This window comes from Vicugna pacos, chromosome 1 (assembly GCF_048564905.1).
Source record: "Vicugna pacos chromosome 1, VicPac4, whole genome shotgun sequence".
NCBI classification, from domain to species: domain Eukaryota; kingdom Metazoa; phylum Chordata; class Mammalia; order Artiodactyla; family Camelidae; genus Vicugna; species Vicugna pacos.
The window spans coordinates 67,972,681-67,992,286 of record NC_132987.1 but is presented as its reverse complement, the minus strand read 5'-3'; the positions used below and the strand labels follow the sequence as shown (position 1 = coordinate 67,992,286).

The 19,606-nt window shown below is 33.3% G+C and overlaps 1 protein-coding gene across 4 annotated transcripts in view; it reads right to left on the bottom strand.

Moving 5' to 3' along the window:
* The window catches only part of GSK3B (glycogen synthase kinase 3 beta), a 165,743-nt gene that overhangs the window by 41,891 nt on the left and 104,246 nt on the right, over positions 1-19,606 (bottom strand). For all 4 annotated transcript variants that reach the window (XM_006210331.4, XM_006210332.3, XM_031680768.2 and 1 more), the window contains exon 7: positions 17,686-17,783. In XM_006210331.4, the coding sequence (XP_006210393.1) occupies positions 17,686-17,783 (98 nt within the window). The remainder of the gene's footprint in view (positions 1-17,685; positions 17,784-19,606) is intronic.

Here is a 19,606-nt window from a genome sequence, read left to right as displayed (position 1 = left end):
TCCTGATGTTATTAGAAATAAAATTAAAAAGATGTGCAAAAATAATCTAATTATAACACATCATTCTAACCTCTATTTCTAACATTGTTCTGGGGGAAAGCTCACTCTTAGGGTACTGAAAATAAAGTTATATTTCCAGTAATAAGACTTCCTTTCCTTCTTGTAGTAGAATTCCAGCTTTACAGAGAGGAACAAGGTATCTAGCACTGGGAGGGGAACTCTCTGGCCTTTGCAGCTGTAGCTATCAGACATTTGTAAGTCAGGAACTATCCATACTTAAAATATGAAGGCTAAAAGGAATCTTAACTTAGTTTTTATTTTTAAATAATAAAGCAAGCACTTACATTCTATATTAGATCTTTGATGAAGGGTGTCTGTGTGTATATGTACTGGGGAAAAGGGAAAGGGTGAAAAAGAAGGGAGAGTGAACTTATTGATCTGCCTCCCAAATGCAACTCCACTGGATTCTTTCAAGTGCTAAAGAAAAACAACAGCAATGATATGAAAAAATGAGTATTTAAAAATGTATACACCTTCAATAATCCTATCACAAACTAATTCCATTTTAAGGCAAACACTCTAACCTATATATCTAGAAAAACTATACATTTATTCTCTGTAATAACACAATAGTGCAGGCAAAAGCAAAAACCTAACATTGAATTAATAAACTGTGATGTAGTTATCCAATGGTATACTAACTAGCAATGAAAATAAATGAACCAGAGCTACACATACTTTATGGCTGAATCTCACATAGTGGTGGGTTTGACTCAACAATGAATATATAACCTGCCCTTTATAAAGTTTAAAAATAGGCAACACTAAACTATATTTTAGTTTACATAGTAAAACTGTGAAGCTAAACTGAAAGCATAGGAATATCTAGAAAAATCAAGAACAGATTAGCTTAACAGAGAGGACAGGACGTAGGAGGGAGGATTGTGACTGGGAGGGGCCTAAGTAGTTCCTCTAATTCAAATTCTTAATATGAGTGGTGGTTACATGGATAGCCACTTTATTATTATGCTTTAAACTGAATACATTTTTATATATTTTTGCAATATGATATATTTCACAATAAATAAAATGATACTTAAGAAACGCTCACTCTTGAATCAGTGAGTATTTTTTTTGTGCAGTCCCCCTACATTTATTGAGTACTCTGTTAACACAAGGCACAGTCCTAACTCCCTTGGAGTTGGTAAGAATGCCAAAATAAATGAGAGATGTATGCTGTCCATTAGGATATGCATCTTTTTACTGTATGGAGAGAGATCACTTGAACTTATCAACCACTTGGCTGACTTTCCCACAGGGGCTATGTGTGAGAATTCAAGAATTACACACTGTGTAATGAAAAGGCAGGCTGCTTCCTGAAGTGAGTGTTTCAACTCTCATTATGCATTTTATTATAACCTAAGAATATTCCAAATGAAAGTAAAGCTGTGAAATACACAATAAAACAGGTGAGAAACATATGACATATACACAATGTTTACTTAACAAAAAAATTTTAATAATTTATTTTATGTGAAAGCAAGAAGATATACTACATGTGTGTATATGTGTATTAACTCCCACATTCTCCCTAAACTCACCATCTCACAGCCATTTAGAGCTAAACATTTACCCCAAATTTTATAAATGAAAAATTTCAAACATGAGAAAAGTTGCATCCTTTTTTTCTAAATAGTGAAAACACTCTCCTCTTATATCAAATACCCATGTGTATGATCAACATTTTACTATATTTGGTTCATCACATTTCCACTGATCCACTTTATTTTCTGATGCATTTGAAAGTCAGCTGCAGTACCTGTCAGCATACATACAATTAAATAAGGTTCAATATTAATGACTTTGTAATCCAAGCATTTTTTATATACCTAGAATCCTCCTTCACTAGTACATGGATGTGAAAAAATCTTTAACGACAATGGGAAATAACCTGCTTTGATGACTGGTCATGATATTAAAAGATTCTTAATAGTACTTTTAATTGATGGTCAGAGTTTAACTGTATTCTTTACTTTAAAAATGTAGGTATTTGTGACTTTTAAGAAACTTTATTACTAACTAGTATATGGAATCACTGATATATTCACTATCAATTATTTATAAGCAATTAACTAACTAAACTAGCCTCACCATGAAGTGGTAATGGAGACCTTTTTATACCTTTGTTACAGCTACATGACCTTAAATCACTAAGGGTACTAGATACAGAAAGAGAGATTCTAACGTCACAGTCTATGTTTAATTTCTCTTACCAAATATCCAACTACTGTATCATTTTTCTTTTTCTTCTCTCTCTCTTTTTTTAACCTTAAAACTACATTCTCCCCAGGTTGGCTAATAGAACTAGAACCAAGATGGGAGATCCACTAGTCTATGAGTCAGCACTTCTCTTTTTTAAAGGGCCAAAGAGTAAATATCTTAGGCTCTGTGGGCCAGAGCAGCTCTGTCTCTTAGTCAACTCTACCACTGTAGCACAAAGTAGCTGTAAATAAAAGTTAATCTGCAAAAACAGGCAATAGACTTTGTTTGGTTCCTGGGCCCTAGTTGCTGACCTTTGATCTAGTCCTAACATTCTAGAGATGAGAAAAACTGAGACTCAGAAGGAACAACTTTCCAGAGGTCAGAACTAAACAGAGGCAGAACTAGAATATGTCAATCTTATCAGTGGCAAACCAATTTTAGGAGATGATATTGAAGAATCTGTTTATTGACTTGGTTGGAGGACAAACAATTTCAGTTTTTAATTTTGGTAGTTGTGAAAAATGTTGGTGCTATTAAGCATGAAGGAATAGAGCTGGAAGAGAAAACAGTAGTTAATATATTCAAGAAGAACCTGGAGGAGTTCTCCACCAAGGGGTGGATATAAGTATATAATTTAGAAGAGAGCTTGAGGTTAGAACCTGATGTACAGCTATTAAGGCGGCTACGAGGGTAACAGACAAAGCAGGCTGAAGAAGAGTGCTGAAGATGGGGACTCAAAAGATACAAATATATGGAAAACGTGAAATTTAAAAAGAAGGATGATATAGAAGTCTAAGAGATTGGAAGAAGTTCCCACAGACAATGACACCATGGAGGACAAGGAACATTTAAAGGACAGAGAGGTAGGTACCTGATACAACAGCCCAGGTAAAATACAGATCAAATGGTGTTCACTAATGCTGGCCATGAAGGCTTCCTTTCTGACCTTGGTGAGATCGGTCATGAGAATGGCAATCACTTGAAATGACTACATGAAGACAGCATGTATATATTTTCCTTTTAAAAGGTGCATCAGTGAGGGAAAGGAGAGAACAAAGAGAAGAATTTATTTACTGAGCACCCAGCATGTAAAGCTCTGTGCTACGTATATTAATTTTCTTTTCTCATTTAAACTTTATAGATACTCTATTACCTCATTTCACACTTAAGAGAAGCCTAAGGTTGACTGAGGTAACCCGACTTCTCAGAGTTACAGTTTGTCAACGGTAAATAAGGGATTCAAATGCATGTGTAGCTGACTCCCTAAAACAGTCTACCTAATATTAAGGACAGAAACAAGAAAAGGTTTTTTAAAAATATATGCTTTTAAAAAACCACTTTATTAAACTCCATTGGTTATACCATAAAATAAAACCTAAATTCTTTGGAGTTGTGCAGGATATATTAAGATTTCATAAGATCACAAGACTATAATTAAACGTTAAAAAATAAAAGATTAGACTTTACTTGACAACTTAAAAAAATACAATTTAAATAAAATCTATCCATATCATGGTAATTCAACTTAATACAAAGAATATCTTGAACTGCTAATATTATGAATTATAGATCTCAGGCAACAGAATAATATGAAGAAATACAGGCATCTAATTTGCTAAACAAGTTCAAAAAGTGTAACAAATCTCCAACTTACTTTATACATTTTTGTAAAGATTATTTTAATAATTTAGCAATTTTGATAAATCACTATCAGGCTTCTTTAGCTGCAGGTTTTCACTGCTTAAGTATATCTGCAATACCAAACATACAAGTATAGTATTTTATCTGTGAGTGATTGTTTCACAAGTATAGAATTTTGACTGGAATGTTAAATGGTGGACAAGTACTAAGGATGTGCACATTGTAAGTAATTTTACTGAAAGAATTTTTAATCTCAAGGCCTAAGTTACAGAGATCATTGTTATAGAACTGCTTTAGGTATAAATACTGTGTGTATCTAATGGGGAGCCATAACTAATTTAAAGTGGTCAAATGTAAACTAAAAATCTTATATAACACAGTGCAATTCTGTATAACTTTCCATCAGTTGTTCAAAAACTTTGGAATGTCATGCAAAGGTTTGCATTATTTAAAAAAGACTATTACACACTTCTGCTTCTAGTCATTACTAAGTAACTGATACCAGAATTGTCCTCTAGGTATAAACAACTAGAAAAATGATTGACAAAATATTCTTTAAAGAAGAAATAAATGTGATCCAAAAGGAAGAGGGGGGAAAATATTAGTCAACCTACACAGATCTAAAAATGACAGAGATAAAAGAATGGACAAGAGAGGAGTTTAAAATAGCTATTGTAATGAGGAGACAAATGGAAGACAAAAAAAAAAAAAGAACCACACAGTAACTGTATAGTTGAAAAATATGGCATGTGAAACGAAAACTTCCCTGGAGGTTTAACAGCAGACAAGACACCACAGAAGACAATCAATAAACTTAAAAAAAAAAAAAAAAGAGGCAATAGGAACTATCAAAGCTGAAGCATGGAGGTAAACAAAAAGGCTAGAAAAACATATGTACATATATGATTGGAGTCTGAAAAGGAGATTTCGGGAACAGACACAGAAAAACTATTTGAAGAAATAGCAGCAGACATTTTTTCAAATTTGCTGAAAATTCAATAAAAATCTCAAAGATGCCTTAGCAGTATAAATGTAAAAATAACACACCAAGTCACAATCAACATAAGCCACTGATAAAGAGAAAATCTTTCCCAAAACAGAGACACATTTTACAGAGTTAACAAGAAGAATGACAGCTGACATCAGAAACAATGCAAGCCAGAAGAAAAGAGAAACTTTCACTACAAGAAAATACTTCAGGATGAAAGAAAAGTATTCCAAATGGACATTCTTATCTATACAAAAACAAAGATCACCAAAAATGGTAAATATACAGCCATATGCATGACATTTCCCCCTTGCTTTTAAGTTTCTTTAGAAGAAAATGAGTGTTTAAAGTAAAATAATAAAGTACTGTAGAAGTAAAATGTATGATAACAAAAGGACAAAGGACAGAAAGGGGAAATGATAATAATACTGTTTAAGGTTCTTACTTTATACGCTAAGTGGCATATTATTATTTGTAGACTGTGACTGAGTATGATGCCTATTTTCAATCTTAGAACAACCTCTAGAGAATGCAACATGGAGGTATGGCTTAAAAAGCCAATAGGGAAAATAAAAATACTCATTATAGCCATAGGGTAGCAGTAAAAGAGGGGGAAAAAGAATAGTAAGAGGAAAATGAATATGAACCTGGAATACTTAAATACAACCATATTGATAATTTCATTGAATGTATATGGACTAAACTCTCCAATTAAAAGACAGAAATTATCAGACTCAGTAAAAAAAGAAGACCTATGTATATATTGTTTGCAAGAAATGAATTTTAAATATAAAGACATGTAGATTAAAAGGACGCAAAAAGATACACCATGTAAACATTAATCATAAAAAAGATGACGTGTCTACATTAATATCGGAAAATGTAGTTTTCAGGACAAGGAAATTAAACAGAAATAAAGAGTGTCATTTCCTAATGATAAAGTAATTTTAAGACTAAACTTAAACATATGTCTGCAAAACTACTTGTAAAAAAACACAGAAGCTTTACTCACAATAGCCAAAAATGAAAAACAAATCAAATGTCTATCCACAGGTGAATGGATAAACAAACTGTGGTTTATTCACAGAATACAACTCAGTATAAAATAGAATAAATAAGTAATACAAAAACAGGGATGAAACTCAAAAACATTTTTTTGAGCCCAAAAAGCCGGATACCAAATAAATGTACTATATGATTCCATTTATATGAAACTCTAGAATAGGAAAAACTAATCTGTAGCGACAGAAAGCAGACCAGAGGTAACCTGAACCAGAAGATGGGAGACTGCCTACCAAGGCATAGGAATAGGGTGATCAACTGTCCCAGTCTGTCTGGGACTATCCTGGCAAACTTCTCAGTCTGGGGCAAACTGGGACATTTGGCCACCCTGGGCTATACACAAGAACATTTTCATTGTGATGGAAATGTTCTAAACCTTGACCAGGATGATAGCTATGCATGTTTGTCAAAACTCATTAAACTGTACACTTTGCTACAATAAAATTGCTAGATTTTATTATATGTAAATTAAATCTCTACGATGCTAATATAAAAAGTAAACAGAACGTTATGTAATTTGTCATGCCTTTACTACACTAACTACAACCACATGTTTATCCTTCTTTTGTTGCTGTTTTAAAGCTTGCTCGCATTAAAAGTACCAGAGTCTGTCAAACCCTATAATCAGAATTACTTTATATACATATGTGGAATCTTTTAAGAAAGCAAAAGTATGAGTTACGATGCAAAAGAATGTAAGATGACAAAGGTAAGACATAATCGAGAGGCATTAAAATTTTTTTTCAGCCTCCTAAATTGTTCACTCATTCAAAACATTTATTGAGTTTCTATCCTCAAGGAGCTCTACGGTAGAGAAACTTTGTACATATATCAACTACAATCAGCCAAGATCAATACAACAAAATAAGCATCAATGATGTGTGAAGTGGAAGTGCAACAATGCACTGGAGTAAGGAAAAGATTCAGGAAAGGATTCTGGAAGGAGAGACAGAGCTAATTTTACTTAAAGAATCTAGGAAGCAAATGGGTCAGCAGCACATTCTATGTATTCTAGGTATGAAGTGGAAAATGGCATGATTTGGGTAACTACGTTAACAGCAGAGTGCTAACAGAGAATAAGGACTGGACAAAGGATGAATGGCAACATTAGAGGCTGCAAGTTAAACAAGCAATGGACTATGAAGAGCAAAGATTCTGAATTCACCACCATCTGCAATCAATTCCACAAACATAGAACATCCTAATAAATCAACTATCCCATTTCTACTTCTGAGTATATTTTTAAGTTTTATACTAAGTTTTTATTAGATTCAGGGTGTATTTCTACCTGATTTATTTCAGTTGATTTATATTTGGAAACTCTGAAATCACATAAGCATTTATAGATTAAAAAGGTATATTTGACAAGGACTTTATCACAAAACAAGTCTTGAGTTCTCCTGAATTTTAAGAGATGGAAAGTAATTTTTTACCAAAACTTTTAGACTGAGGATACGCTTAAAAAAATTATTATTTTTAAGATTTTCTAGAAGCTGAGTTCCTGTGCTACTTAAAGGAAATGAAACTGAATGTAATGTTTATACACTTTTCTGTAAGTATAATATCTCACACAATAAGAGGGGGGTGTTCAAAATTATCATGCCATTAGGAAGAGTAGTATTCTGTTATTTGTCATTAGAAAAAGATCTTTACATTTATTGGGGAAAAAAAGCATATATTTTAGCCCACCATCCTGGAATATCATGGGATGTAGTGGTGGAAAGACTCAAAGAACCAGAGATTAGCCTGTCCCATCCCTTTGGGGACACTACTCATCCTTTATGATTAAATCAATTGTTTTATTTGTACCCAGTGCCATGATATTTGTCATAACATTTTAAAAAATTCTTTTTTAGCCAGACTCCAAAACCCCAATAAATATCAACTCAGGAATTATGATTTATGTCCCCAAAGATTTAGAGCTAATAATCGTCTGACAAAAGTGCTCAAATATAGCTTTCACACTCTTGTATTTTAATAGCTCAACGCCAGAGGTCGCCAAACTTCAACAAGAGCTGTATGTGTAGCCTTTGAAGCCAATGTGAAGTAAAAGAAATCTTAACTAGAAATTTGTGAAAAAGAATATGAAAATGAATATATATATGTTCCTATGTGACTGAAGTATTGTGCTATATACCAGAAAATGACACAACATTGTAAGCTGATTATACTTCAATATAAATAAATGAATATATAAATACTTATACATAAATTTGTTATTCCTTTGCTTAAAATCCTGCAGTGGTTTTCAACTGCCTACAGGATAGTCTGTTCTGGCCACTGCCGACAGCTCCAGTCTTCCCTCTCTTGGTAAACTCATATACTACTACTTCTAACCATTCAGAATCTTAGGCTCAAACCATAAAGCAACACAGAATAGATCTGATTTCTTTCACTAAGCATCTTTGTCCAAGTCAGTGTGTTATGTCCTCCATTCTTTTCCTTTTTCTAAGTGGTAAACCTTGCCATGTTTCAAAAGTCAGCTTAAGAGTTACCTCTTCTACGAAGCCTTTCCAGATAGCACTACTTCCAAACAGGATGCTTCTGCCTTTGTACTCTGCTCAGACTTCTGGGATCATACCTGCCTTACTCTACCACCCTCAGTTGTTCCCTTCCTCCCTTCAATGGGTCTCTGAACTCCTTGAGGCCAAGGACCACCTATATTCTAGACCAGCATTTAACACAAATGGTTCACTAAATCAACATGTAGTTAAAATGGCATGCACTCTGAAAGACTAAAGGGATACATGGCCAGGCCTATATATAATAAACTCAATTAAAACTTTTTAAATACATGGATAAAAATTGTATAATACAGAGACAAGAGATTATATGCATCACGGTTGAATAATTAAACATCTTTATTTCTTTTCTGCATAAAAGACCTGTTTATTCAAGTTGAGTAACTGTCAGGCTGACTGCTTATACCATAAACTTAACAAATTTCTCTAAAAAATTAGAAAACAAGTCACTGAGCTATTCTATTTCAAAATATCAGTGCTCTACTGACATTAGAATCCTACTATACATTTTCACTTCCAGAGGACTGATATAAAATGTTATTCCCTCTGGTATTTCCCTACAAAATTCAGGTTCTCCTTTTTTAAATCCACAGATACAGGCAGCTAAAACACTTAACTCTCAACACATACAGATTTTATCTAATTTCTATCTACCCCTTTCCTATAATATATGAGTGAAATTTGGTATAAGACACCCCCCTTCTTGTGGTGTGTGCAATGTTTCCTTCTCAGGGTTTCCATCTGATTTCCAAAAAGCAAGGAACCAAAAAATAACTAAATAAAAGCTATAGCAACAGCAGTACAAGTCTTAAAATCCCATAAGGAACATCAATGGAAAAAAGAAAAAGCTGTCATGTTATTTGAACACAACTAAACAATCTGGCTAAACTATTTATTCAGCCTAGGAGGGTAAGCTAGTACAGGAGGGTCCCCTTGTGGGTCCATGCTTTACTCCACTCACTCTTGTACCACGAGTCACTTAACTTGATCTCAGTCCTTCGCAAAACTACGGTCAGAGTTTATTGCCTTTTTAAAAATACAGTAGAAAGAGCAACATTATCTTATCAAAAGTTCCATACGCAGATGTCCTCATTCTTATTTTTATAAAAAATAACATCTTTGAGATATACGTCATATATCATGAAATTTACTCCTACAAACACCTCAGTGATTTTTTATTAGTATATTCAGAGGTGTACAACCATTACTGCTATCTAATTTTAGAACATATTCATCATCCCAAAATGAAACTAAGTACCCATGAGCAGTCACTCCCATGTCCACTCCCCCCAATTTCTGACAAACACTAATCTACTTTGTATCTACCAATCTGCTTATTGTGGACATTTCATATAATTGGAATCACATAACATGTGGCCCTTTGCGTCTGACATTTTATTTATCCACTCATTAGCTAATGGACATTTGAAATGTTTCTATTTTTAGGCTATAAATAACGCTGCTATGAACATCTGTGTATAAGTTTTTGTATGGATAAATGTCTTCAGTTCATTTCTATGAATGGAATTGCTGGATCATATGTCAACACTATGTTTAATATTTTGAGGCTATGCCAAACCATTTTTTGTTTGCACCACTTTACAATTGCTCCAACAATGTATGAGAGTTTCAATTTCTCCACATCCTTACAAACACTAGTTATTGTCTGTCTGTATTTTAGTCATCCTAGTGAATGCAATACAGTATTCATTATGATATTGATTTGCATTTCTCTAATGACTACCAACATTGAGAATCCTTTCTATGTGTGTATGTATGCTTACTGATCATTTGTATGTCTTTGGAGAAATGTCTAGTTAGATCCTTTGCCCATTTTTTTTTACGGGCTGTCTTTTTATTGTTGAGTTGTAAGAGTTACTTATTCTGGATACAAGTCTCATATATATGATTTGCAAAAATTTTCTCCCATTCTGTGTGCTGTCTTTTAACTTTCTGGACGGTGTCCTTTGAGACGCAATTTTAAAATTTTGATGGAGTTCAGTGTATCTGTTTTTTTTTTTTTGTCACTTGTGTTTTTTTTTTTTTTGTCTCATATCTAAGAAACCATTGTCTAATTGAAGGTCACAAAGATTTATACCTCTGTTTCTAGGAGTTTTATAGTTTTGGTTATGTTTAGGTCTGATTCATTTTGAGTTAATTTTGTATATGGAGGGAGGTAGAGTCCAGCTTCATTCTTTTGCTTATCGATACCCAGTTACCCAAGTATCATTTGTTAAAATAACTATTCTTTCCCCATTGAACTGTTTTGGAATCCTTGGTAAAGGTCAACTGACCATAAATGTAAAGGTTTATTTCTTGACTCTCAATTCTACTCCATTGATCTATATATGCCTACACTCATGTCAATACTATACTGTCTTTTCCTCCCTTTTCTTGAGTTTTAATTGACAAATAAAATTTTAAGACATAGAAAACATAAACAGTGGCGATTTTATATACATATATATCGTGAAAGGATTCCCTCCATCTAGTTAATTAACACATCCATCACACCTCAGGCTTTTTTTTCTCTTCCTTCCTTCTTTTTTGGTGAGAATGTTTAAGTTAATAGTGTTATCAACTATAGTCATCATGTTTTACATTATCCTCAGATCTTATTCATCTTATAAAGTTTGTACTCTCTACCAATCTTTCCTCACTTCCCCCCACCCTGCAAGCCCCTGGCAACCAATTTTATACTCTCTGTTTCTATGACTTTTTTCTTTCCTTTTTAGATTCACATACAAGTGATACCATGTAGTAGTTGTCTCTCTGTCTGGTTTATCTCATTTAGCATAATGCCCTAAGATCCATCCATGTTGTCACAAATGGCAGGATTTCCTTCTTTCTCATGGCTGAATAATATTCCATAGTATACACACTGTTGTGATAGCTGTAGATGTGTATTAAGTCTCAAAAATGGGAAGTATGTCTTTATTCTTTGTTTTAAAGATTGTTTTGACTCTCATTTTTGCTTCCTGAATAAAATTTTATACTTGGCTATAACTCCTCTCCTTCTCCTCAACAGGTGACTAATGTTTCGATTATGCAAAGCATTAAACATAAAGTGAAAAAGTCATTCTTGGTTAGTATATACGCACAGGAGTCAAAAGACCTTTTTTCTAGGTAGATCTCAGACACAGTGGTATGCTCAAGGAAGCATACCATAACAGAAAAGAGACAGGCAGGGATTAGAATCTCTTGGGTTACAAAAACATACTGTATTCCCCAAACTTTAAAAAATCACACCCTGTTTTGAGATATGTAAACATTCTATACACACATCACCCAGCTCTTGCTTCATTTGAGAGTTACTAACACTCTAGTTCTTTGTAGCATCATAAGCCAAGATTTTCTTCATGTTCTCCTTCTATTACATGTAACAATAAAAAATTGTTTTACAGATATGAAATAGCACTCAGTATGCTTTTAACAAAATAAATACCCCTCTACAAGGTTTCAGTGTTTCTTCATATTTTTCCCACTACTCTACTGTTAAGAATTATTGCTCTCAAAATTCCTAATCTTTTGCTAAATAAGGAAGCAGATTCTTTAGTAAAAACCTGAAATTAGCATCTAGATTTTAAATGCTGCTAACTTGACAGACTTCTGTCCCTATCCCATCTCTCACCTGTCCCTTTACATATTTTGTGATTACTTCAAAGAAAAATAATTGAACTGGGATCCTGAAATTAATCAAATACACAAAAGAATTCAAAATGCAACCATGCAGAAGAATCTGCAATTGATAAGTAAAATGCATTATATCCCCCAAAAAGTAATCCTGTGGATGGTCTTCTGACTCAGGTCCTAAAATATAACTATCAGTACATCAGTTTTGAATGATGATGTCATGAAACCTTGTTTTACGTGAAAAGTTCTTTGCATAAACAAAATATAGCCTGACAACTTAGTAAATCATTTTATACTGCTTTTTTTGGGGAAAAGGAAAGATTTCAAATGGATACCATTATTCTTCAGTCAAAAGCTAAACTATGCTACACTGTCAAGAAACAAGCCACTTTTCCATGCCTGAGCACAAATACCTGTAAGTGTATACAGATTTAACCAAGTATGAGTAAGTTACTGTAGAGCCAGTAAAACTTCACAGTAGTAACTTAAAACTGATGTTTCTTCCGGTCTATGGACAACATATTAATGTAAAGATGCAGCTGAGGAGTTTTTCATGAAAATCATTATTTTAAAACTCATTTTAAAAATGTTGACATTATGTGTGTAATATTTATACTGCAGGCAGTTACTACAAATTACAACCCTAGTTCCTTGCACTGGTATAGGGATATTTAACCTAGGGTTTCTGGATGAGCTTCAGAAAACCCTAAGTTCTACCTGAGGTTATATGCAAAACTCTGGCATGTATGCTTTTTTCTAGAGGAGAGTCCATTATTACAGACAGATTTTCAAAGAAGTCCACGAAGTCCACGATCCAAAAGCTACTAACAGTTGTTGCTCTAGTCAGTAATAAGCATGGAAAAATGTAAACAATAATACAAGAACGAATTAAAATATTTTAATTATTTTTTTAATATATTACATATAATATATATTACAAGTAAAAATCTGTACCACAATGTGTAATAGGGTGTGCCTACATGTTCTGGGGATTGGAAAAAGGAGATATAGTAAGTTTAGTATGTTGTCCCTGCAGTCTGTTAACAACACAAGAGCTCTATAATATGACAGCACAAGAAATGTCACCAGGTAACATGTGATTAAATTCCCAAATGCACATTAGCAAAGACAGATCATGGATCCATCAAAAAACTTGGAAAAGTATTTTATATCTATTAAATCTTGATTTAATTAATGTCTTAGACCTCTGAGAGACTATATGATGATGAAAATGTTAAGCCATGACAGAGTGCTAAACAACCTATAATGCGGAGATAACTGAAATCTAAAACGTTTGCTAAGCAAAGATGATGAAAGTAAGACTTAGCTGTACTTGAAAGCAAAGAAAACCGCTATCACAACCTTGATTATTTTAGATGAAGCACAATTAAACCTAGTCCAAAGATACCACAGACTGATTTGGTATATTCATTACAGTAAGATTTAGGGGCTGTTTCCTTTATTTTGTGGTCCCATTTTAAAAATATTAACTTAGTGTGTTGTAGACAGCAAGTTGACATTGGGTATCACACTGTTTTCCCCAGAGCTACAAAATTCCATGAATAGAGGACACTAACCTAGCAAAAGATCAATCAGACAGGAATTTCCTACCACCCAACCTCTCCCAGATACGGTACTGGTGGTAATCATCATCATCATTACCTTTTGAAGAGTAAAATAAGGATTAAATGTAGTAATATATGTAAAGTGCTTAGCCCAGTGCCTGGTGGAGAGGAAAGTCTCACTGAGTGGCAGCTTTTATGATTAGCAGTAGTTGACCAATATCTGAAAATGCAGATTTCTGAGGAGCCAAAGAGTCATCAAATTGGAAGACCAAGAAAACAATTATTTAGACAGACATCTGTAGTAGAATGCAGCTCTCTTAACTCTATGTACATTTTTTCTTCTATTTTAAATATTTGGGTGGGGTGCAGAATTAGGGTTTTTTTTTTTTAATGGAGGTACTGGGGATGGAACCCGAGACCTCATGAATGCTAGGCATGCACTCTACTACCCAGCTATACATACCCTCTCTCTCTCTATGTAACTGTTTTTATTTGTTTACTAACAAAACATTCCAGCACAAAACAACTGAAAGCATCTATTTTTTTCATAGTTTCTGGGATTGCAAAGAGATGATTGTTAAAAACTAAAAAGTGAAAATCCTCTTTCCCTTACTCTTTAGTCCCACCCTCCACTGCTAAATCTTTTTCTTTCTCAATCTTTTTTGATAGGCATCACAAGAAATGAAGTCCACTTACTTAGCTATGATAACATAATCAAAAGATTATTTAGATCTGTTTTCTACTTCCAAATTTCTAAAGTTTCTGCTAGAGGTAAGATTTTACTAGTTCTTACTTGTGTTAGAGCTATCTAAACAAATATTTAAATCAAGTAACTACTGCGAAAAGAAAATTAATAGTTTAGTAAAGTTGTTTTAAAAGAGAAATTATGTAATTTTAATTGCCTTATAACAACTTCATTATTGCAAATAAATAAAAGAAAGTTCCTGCTTAGAAAGTTATAAAATAATGAGGCAAGTCTACCACATATAAAGTCTGCTGTATGATTGTTCATTTTTTGCATAAACTCAAATTCGGATAAGAGTATCTATTTACTGGAGGTCAGCCACCTCCAGATACTCCAGAGGAATCCCCCTGAGGTTTTCAAGAGAGAAAATGGAAAGACTGCAGAAAAGAAGAGATTAACATAGATTCCCTAGTTACCAAAAAGACTAAAAGATCATGACTAGTATCTCAAAAAAAAAAAAAAAAAAAAAAACTGAGACCTGAATTGGGTACCTCTGAGACCACCTTTCAAAGAAAACTCAAACCTACTTCTTGAAGTCCTGATTAGCAAGAGTGACAACATTTGTTCAAAATACGCAATGTCTTAGTAAGATACAACTTTGAAAGCTAACCTAGACAACTCTTTTTCTGACATACAACTTAGATCAGGAAAACAAACAGTTATCAGAATGAGAATTAGTTATGAGTTTTTATTTCAATGAAACATCAAATATATTAAACATTTAAAGAACAGATATACAGACAGGATCAACAAGATTTAGAGCTATATTAAACACACACAAAAGTCCTACAATGTTTATTAACCTTCATGCACTAAGATTTAGAGCTACACTAACACCCTCACCCCAAAAAACAATGCCTATTAACCTCAATGTAATGTATAGCTAGCTTTGGGTCACCAAATGGGTGGTAAACTAATACTGATACTTCTTCTATCCTGGGCAATAACATTGCTTAACACTATATAAGGGACTGAGAAGTTTGATATTCCAAATTGCCCTGGGATGTTAATTCCATTATCTCATATCATCTTTAAAACATCTATAGACAGTGACCTTGAAACTTCAGTAGGGTGATGACTATGTATAAAGGCAAGATGACAAGATAACATATAAATAAAAAGAGTGTTTTGTTTTAGAGTTGGCCTACTATGACAAGTGATCATGGAGTGACTTGCAACAAGCCCTAAATAAAAATGAAGTCTTAAGCTATCAATAACAAACTGACAGTTTCTACTAAAATTAAATTAAATTAGCACAAAATAATATTATCAGAAAACTGAATAACAAGGACTGACGAAAAGCAGCGAAATAAGTTCTGGACTTAAAGATTTATAGGATATAATGGCAAGCATGAGATACGGACTTACCATAGACATCCACCTTAGTTTCGTGAGCAATTTCATTTCTATCTTGTATGAATTCATTAAAATTAATGACAAACTATATATCACCCAAAATTATAAACGATAATCAGTAGACAAATGACACAGTTCTAATAAGCTAAACATATATGACAAATGTAGAATGGCAATATGCCCAGAGAGCCATATTATGGAGAGCTCAAATGCATCAAGTCAAAGTCTTGGATAGAAAAAAAGCTGAATGGTTGTACTAACTAGGGATCAGCAAACTACAACACAATCACTGTTCTTGTAGGGCCCATGAACTAAGAACTGATTTTAAAGATAATCATTTGCAATCAATTTAATGATATGAAATACTGATTTTGAACCCCAATTACGAGAAATGTTATAGACGCCCCCAAAAGAACTCAATTCCTCTAACAGACTTGTATTATTATCTTAATTTTAATTTCATCAATGAAAAATTTGTGGGAATTTGTTTTCTCTTTTGTTACATATCTTTAATATCCTTGATTTGCATTTTAGCCCACAAAAACCTAAAATATTTTATCTAGCTCTTAACAGAAAGTTTGCCAACTCCTGTATAACAACATTAATTTGAGTAACAATAAGCAATCTATAGGCTTTTAGGAAACAAAGAAATCAAACTATCTGAACTTACATCTAAATGTAGTGTAGGAATCAGGAAAGAAGTGGATCTGTCAAACTAAGGTTAAAACTTCAATTTGAGACTAAAAGATGGTTACCAAAAAAGGATGGCAAATACCAGTGGTTGCAGGTACAAATCATAGATTATATGGACTGTAAGAAAGATTCTTGATTACACACTAGTGTTTTCAACCACACTTGCATGATACCTAGCAAAAACATCTTACCAAAAGTAACATTTTAATAAAATGAAGTACAAGGATTTTAAAATAACAATCATAGTCCTGTGTATAACCAGTAAAAACTGAGGAGCTATGGCTCAGCACAATAAAAACTAAATTCAAATTGTCCAGATACAGAACAGGCTGCATTCCAAAGTAGCCATCTGATGCTGGAAGTATTCAAGTAAACAATAAAAAAAATTGTCAGAATGTAACTAAGAAGTTTCTTTCACTGGATGGAGAATTGGACTAAATAACCTCTAAGGAGATTTTCAATTTTCTGTGTCTATGAAACATTTGGAAAATCAAGAATAAAGCCCAAAAGACAGTAGGTATTGTTGCTTTGAACAAACTATAACCTCAGAATGAACCAACCCAGTAGTCTAAATATACAATATACACACTACATTTTTTTTAAAGGGGGTAAGAACTTATCTAAAGTCTCAAATATTAAAAAATTTAAAATCTTAGTGCTGCTGTTCTTAATGGACAACATTAATTCCAAGATAATAATACCTTGAACCTGGTGTTGTTAATAAAGGTGTTGATGGACCTAGTAAACAAAATTATATTAAACCTTAAAGTCAAAAATCTGCTTCTACCAAGGGGTCTAATCATACATACTCATTCTTTCATTTTATAAATACTTAAATATTGAATAAATATAAGGATCTCCTATGTGCTCAGCACCATATTACAAGCAGAGAGTACACAGTAAGCAAAAACAGTTTGTGTTTTTATTCAGTTTATATTTTAGTGATCTATAGCTTTAACTATCTTAAATTATAGTTATATCCCTTTTGTGCATCAGATAGCCAAAACAACTTTTCCAATATCACACAACAGAAGAATAACTCAATTAGAAAGCAAAAGGCTGGGTTCTTATACTTCTTCTATGCTGAACTTGCTATGTGACTTAGATCATTTTCTCCATTTCTTAAATTGTGTGTGTGTGTGTGCGCGAGACACGGATTCTTAGAGACTAGCCACAAGATTACTTCTAGTTCAAAAATTTTGATCCAATTCTTCTCACCTTGATTATTTCCACCAATTGATCCACACCACTGTCCCCTGGAAATATCGGTTGTCCTAGCAACAGCTCAGCTAACACGCAGCCTGCAGACCATACATCTGAAGAAAAAAGAAAACAGGCTTATTAATACTCTGCAGCTTAAGCTGCGTGAAAAACTGTACACATTTTCTAATTTTACTTTGATCAGAGTAAATATCACAAGGAAAGACTGTTTAATCCAAAACAGGGAGGAAAACATCATCAAACTATCCCTAATGCATTTTAAAATTGTGTTAAACTTACTCAAGAGGAAACAGGACAACAAGAATGCTCCAATAAATGGTAATGTCTATTTAATTGCCAAATATCAGATGTTCAAGTTTTCAACAACCAAGACAGGGCTTATAGTACAAAAACATAGGGCATGATTATTTACTTATCATACTTAAAAATAAGTCAAAGTGACACAATCTCTGTACATTAGCAGGTGCTTACACAGAATAGCAGCAAGGGTTCAACCTCCTATATACAAGGTTGTAAGCCAATGCAAATTCTAAGAAAACATTTTAAGACTTTAAACTGTTGACTTTTATGTTGTAATGTGACTGATAGAAAAATGTGCTTAAATATATTACCATTTAAAATGCAAAGAAAGAATACATTTTATTTTACAAATTACAAAATAATTTACTTTTAAGTCAAAGCAGAAACCTCAATCCTAAGAGAAATCTTTAAAAACAATTTAACAAGGGGGAGGATATATAGCTCAAGTGGTAGAGTACATGCTTAGCATGCAAGAGGTCCTGGATTCAATTCCCAGTACCTCCTCTAAAAACAAACAAATAAATAAATAAACCCAATGACCTCTCCCACAAAAATAAAAAAGAACTAAAAATTATTTAACAAATTTTAGTAATTTATAAATAAATTTAATGAATTAAAAAAATAACCGAAAGCATGCATCCTGGCTTACCCAAGACAGTGTTGGTTTAGATGTACTGTCCGGGGATAATTACGAACAGCACTCCCTTATCTCTTAAAATTACTACCAAATGGGAAGACAAATTATATGGGTACTCTGTTCATAGCGCATTACTTAAGACTTCCTGTAAGAAAAAGCTAATTTTCAGTTTCTGGATTCCTGGGTTTTAAATGAACTAACAATCAAGTGCTTTAGGAAGATGAACATAAATCACTGCTGAGCTTTCCTTCTACCAGTAGGAAGGAGAAGAATGGTGAATGGCATGAGGACAGCAAACAATTTTAGAAGTCTGATGTAGTGAGATGAAATTGGAAATTCCTGCTCCAGGGACTTCTTTTTACTGATCCAGAAAAATAATGACACAAAATTCATTAAAGAAACTCTTAAGTTGATTTTGTCTAGCTACTCTTTCAAACACCACTGTTAAAAATATTTCTAGAATTATTTTATTAGTACATTTCTAAATATCTTTATTTTCGTTTATAAATCTTTGAGTCTTAAGAGCAAGGGTCCTAAATCTAAAAAGGGAGGCCAAATCTAGGATTTCAATAGTTCGAAAGTGAGTTCTAAGCCTAGAAAGTCAGAATCTGGTTTTACTCGGGCAAAGGAGGCTACTGGAAAGTAGGTCCTCATAATGTCCAGCAAACTGATTCCTAATAGAAAAAACAGTATACCTGTCCTTTTGTGAGAAGATTCTTGAAGAAGTGCTAGGCATATGGACATTTACAGAAGTAATGTACTTTTAAGAGGGTCAAAGGTTTATATAAACATGCCTTAATACATCAGACGATGTATCTTTTTTAAAAGAAGGAAACTGCATTTATTTTAGGTGACCCTGTCACAACTCAGCCCAGGTACGCAGATGATTAGTCGCATATATGTGAACTAAATATAAAGCAGCTGGAAAATCCAGTGACACCTCCAAAGATAAAGAGCTGAAATTTACTCTTGGGGAAGAAT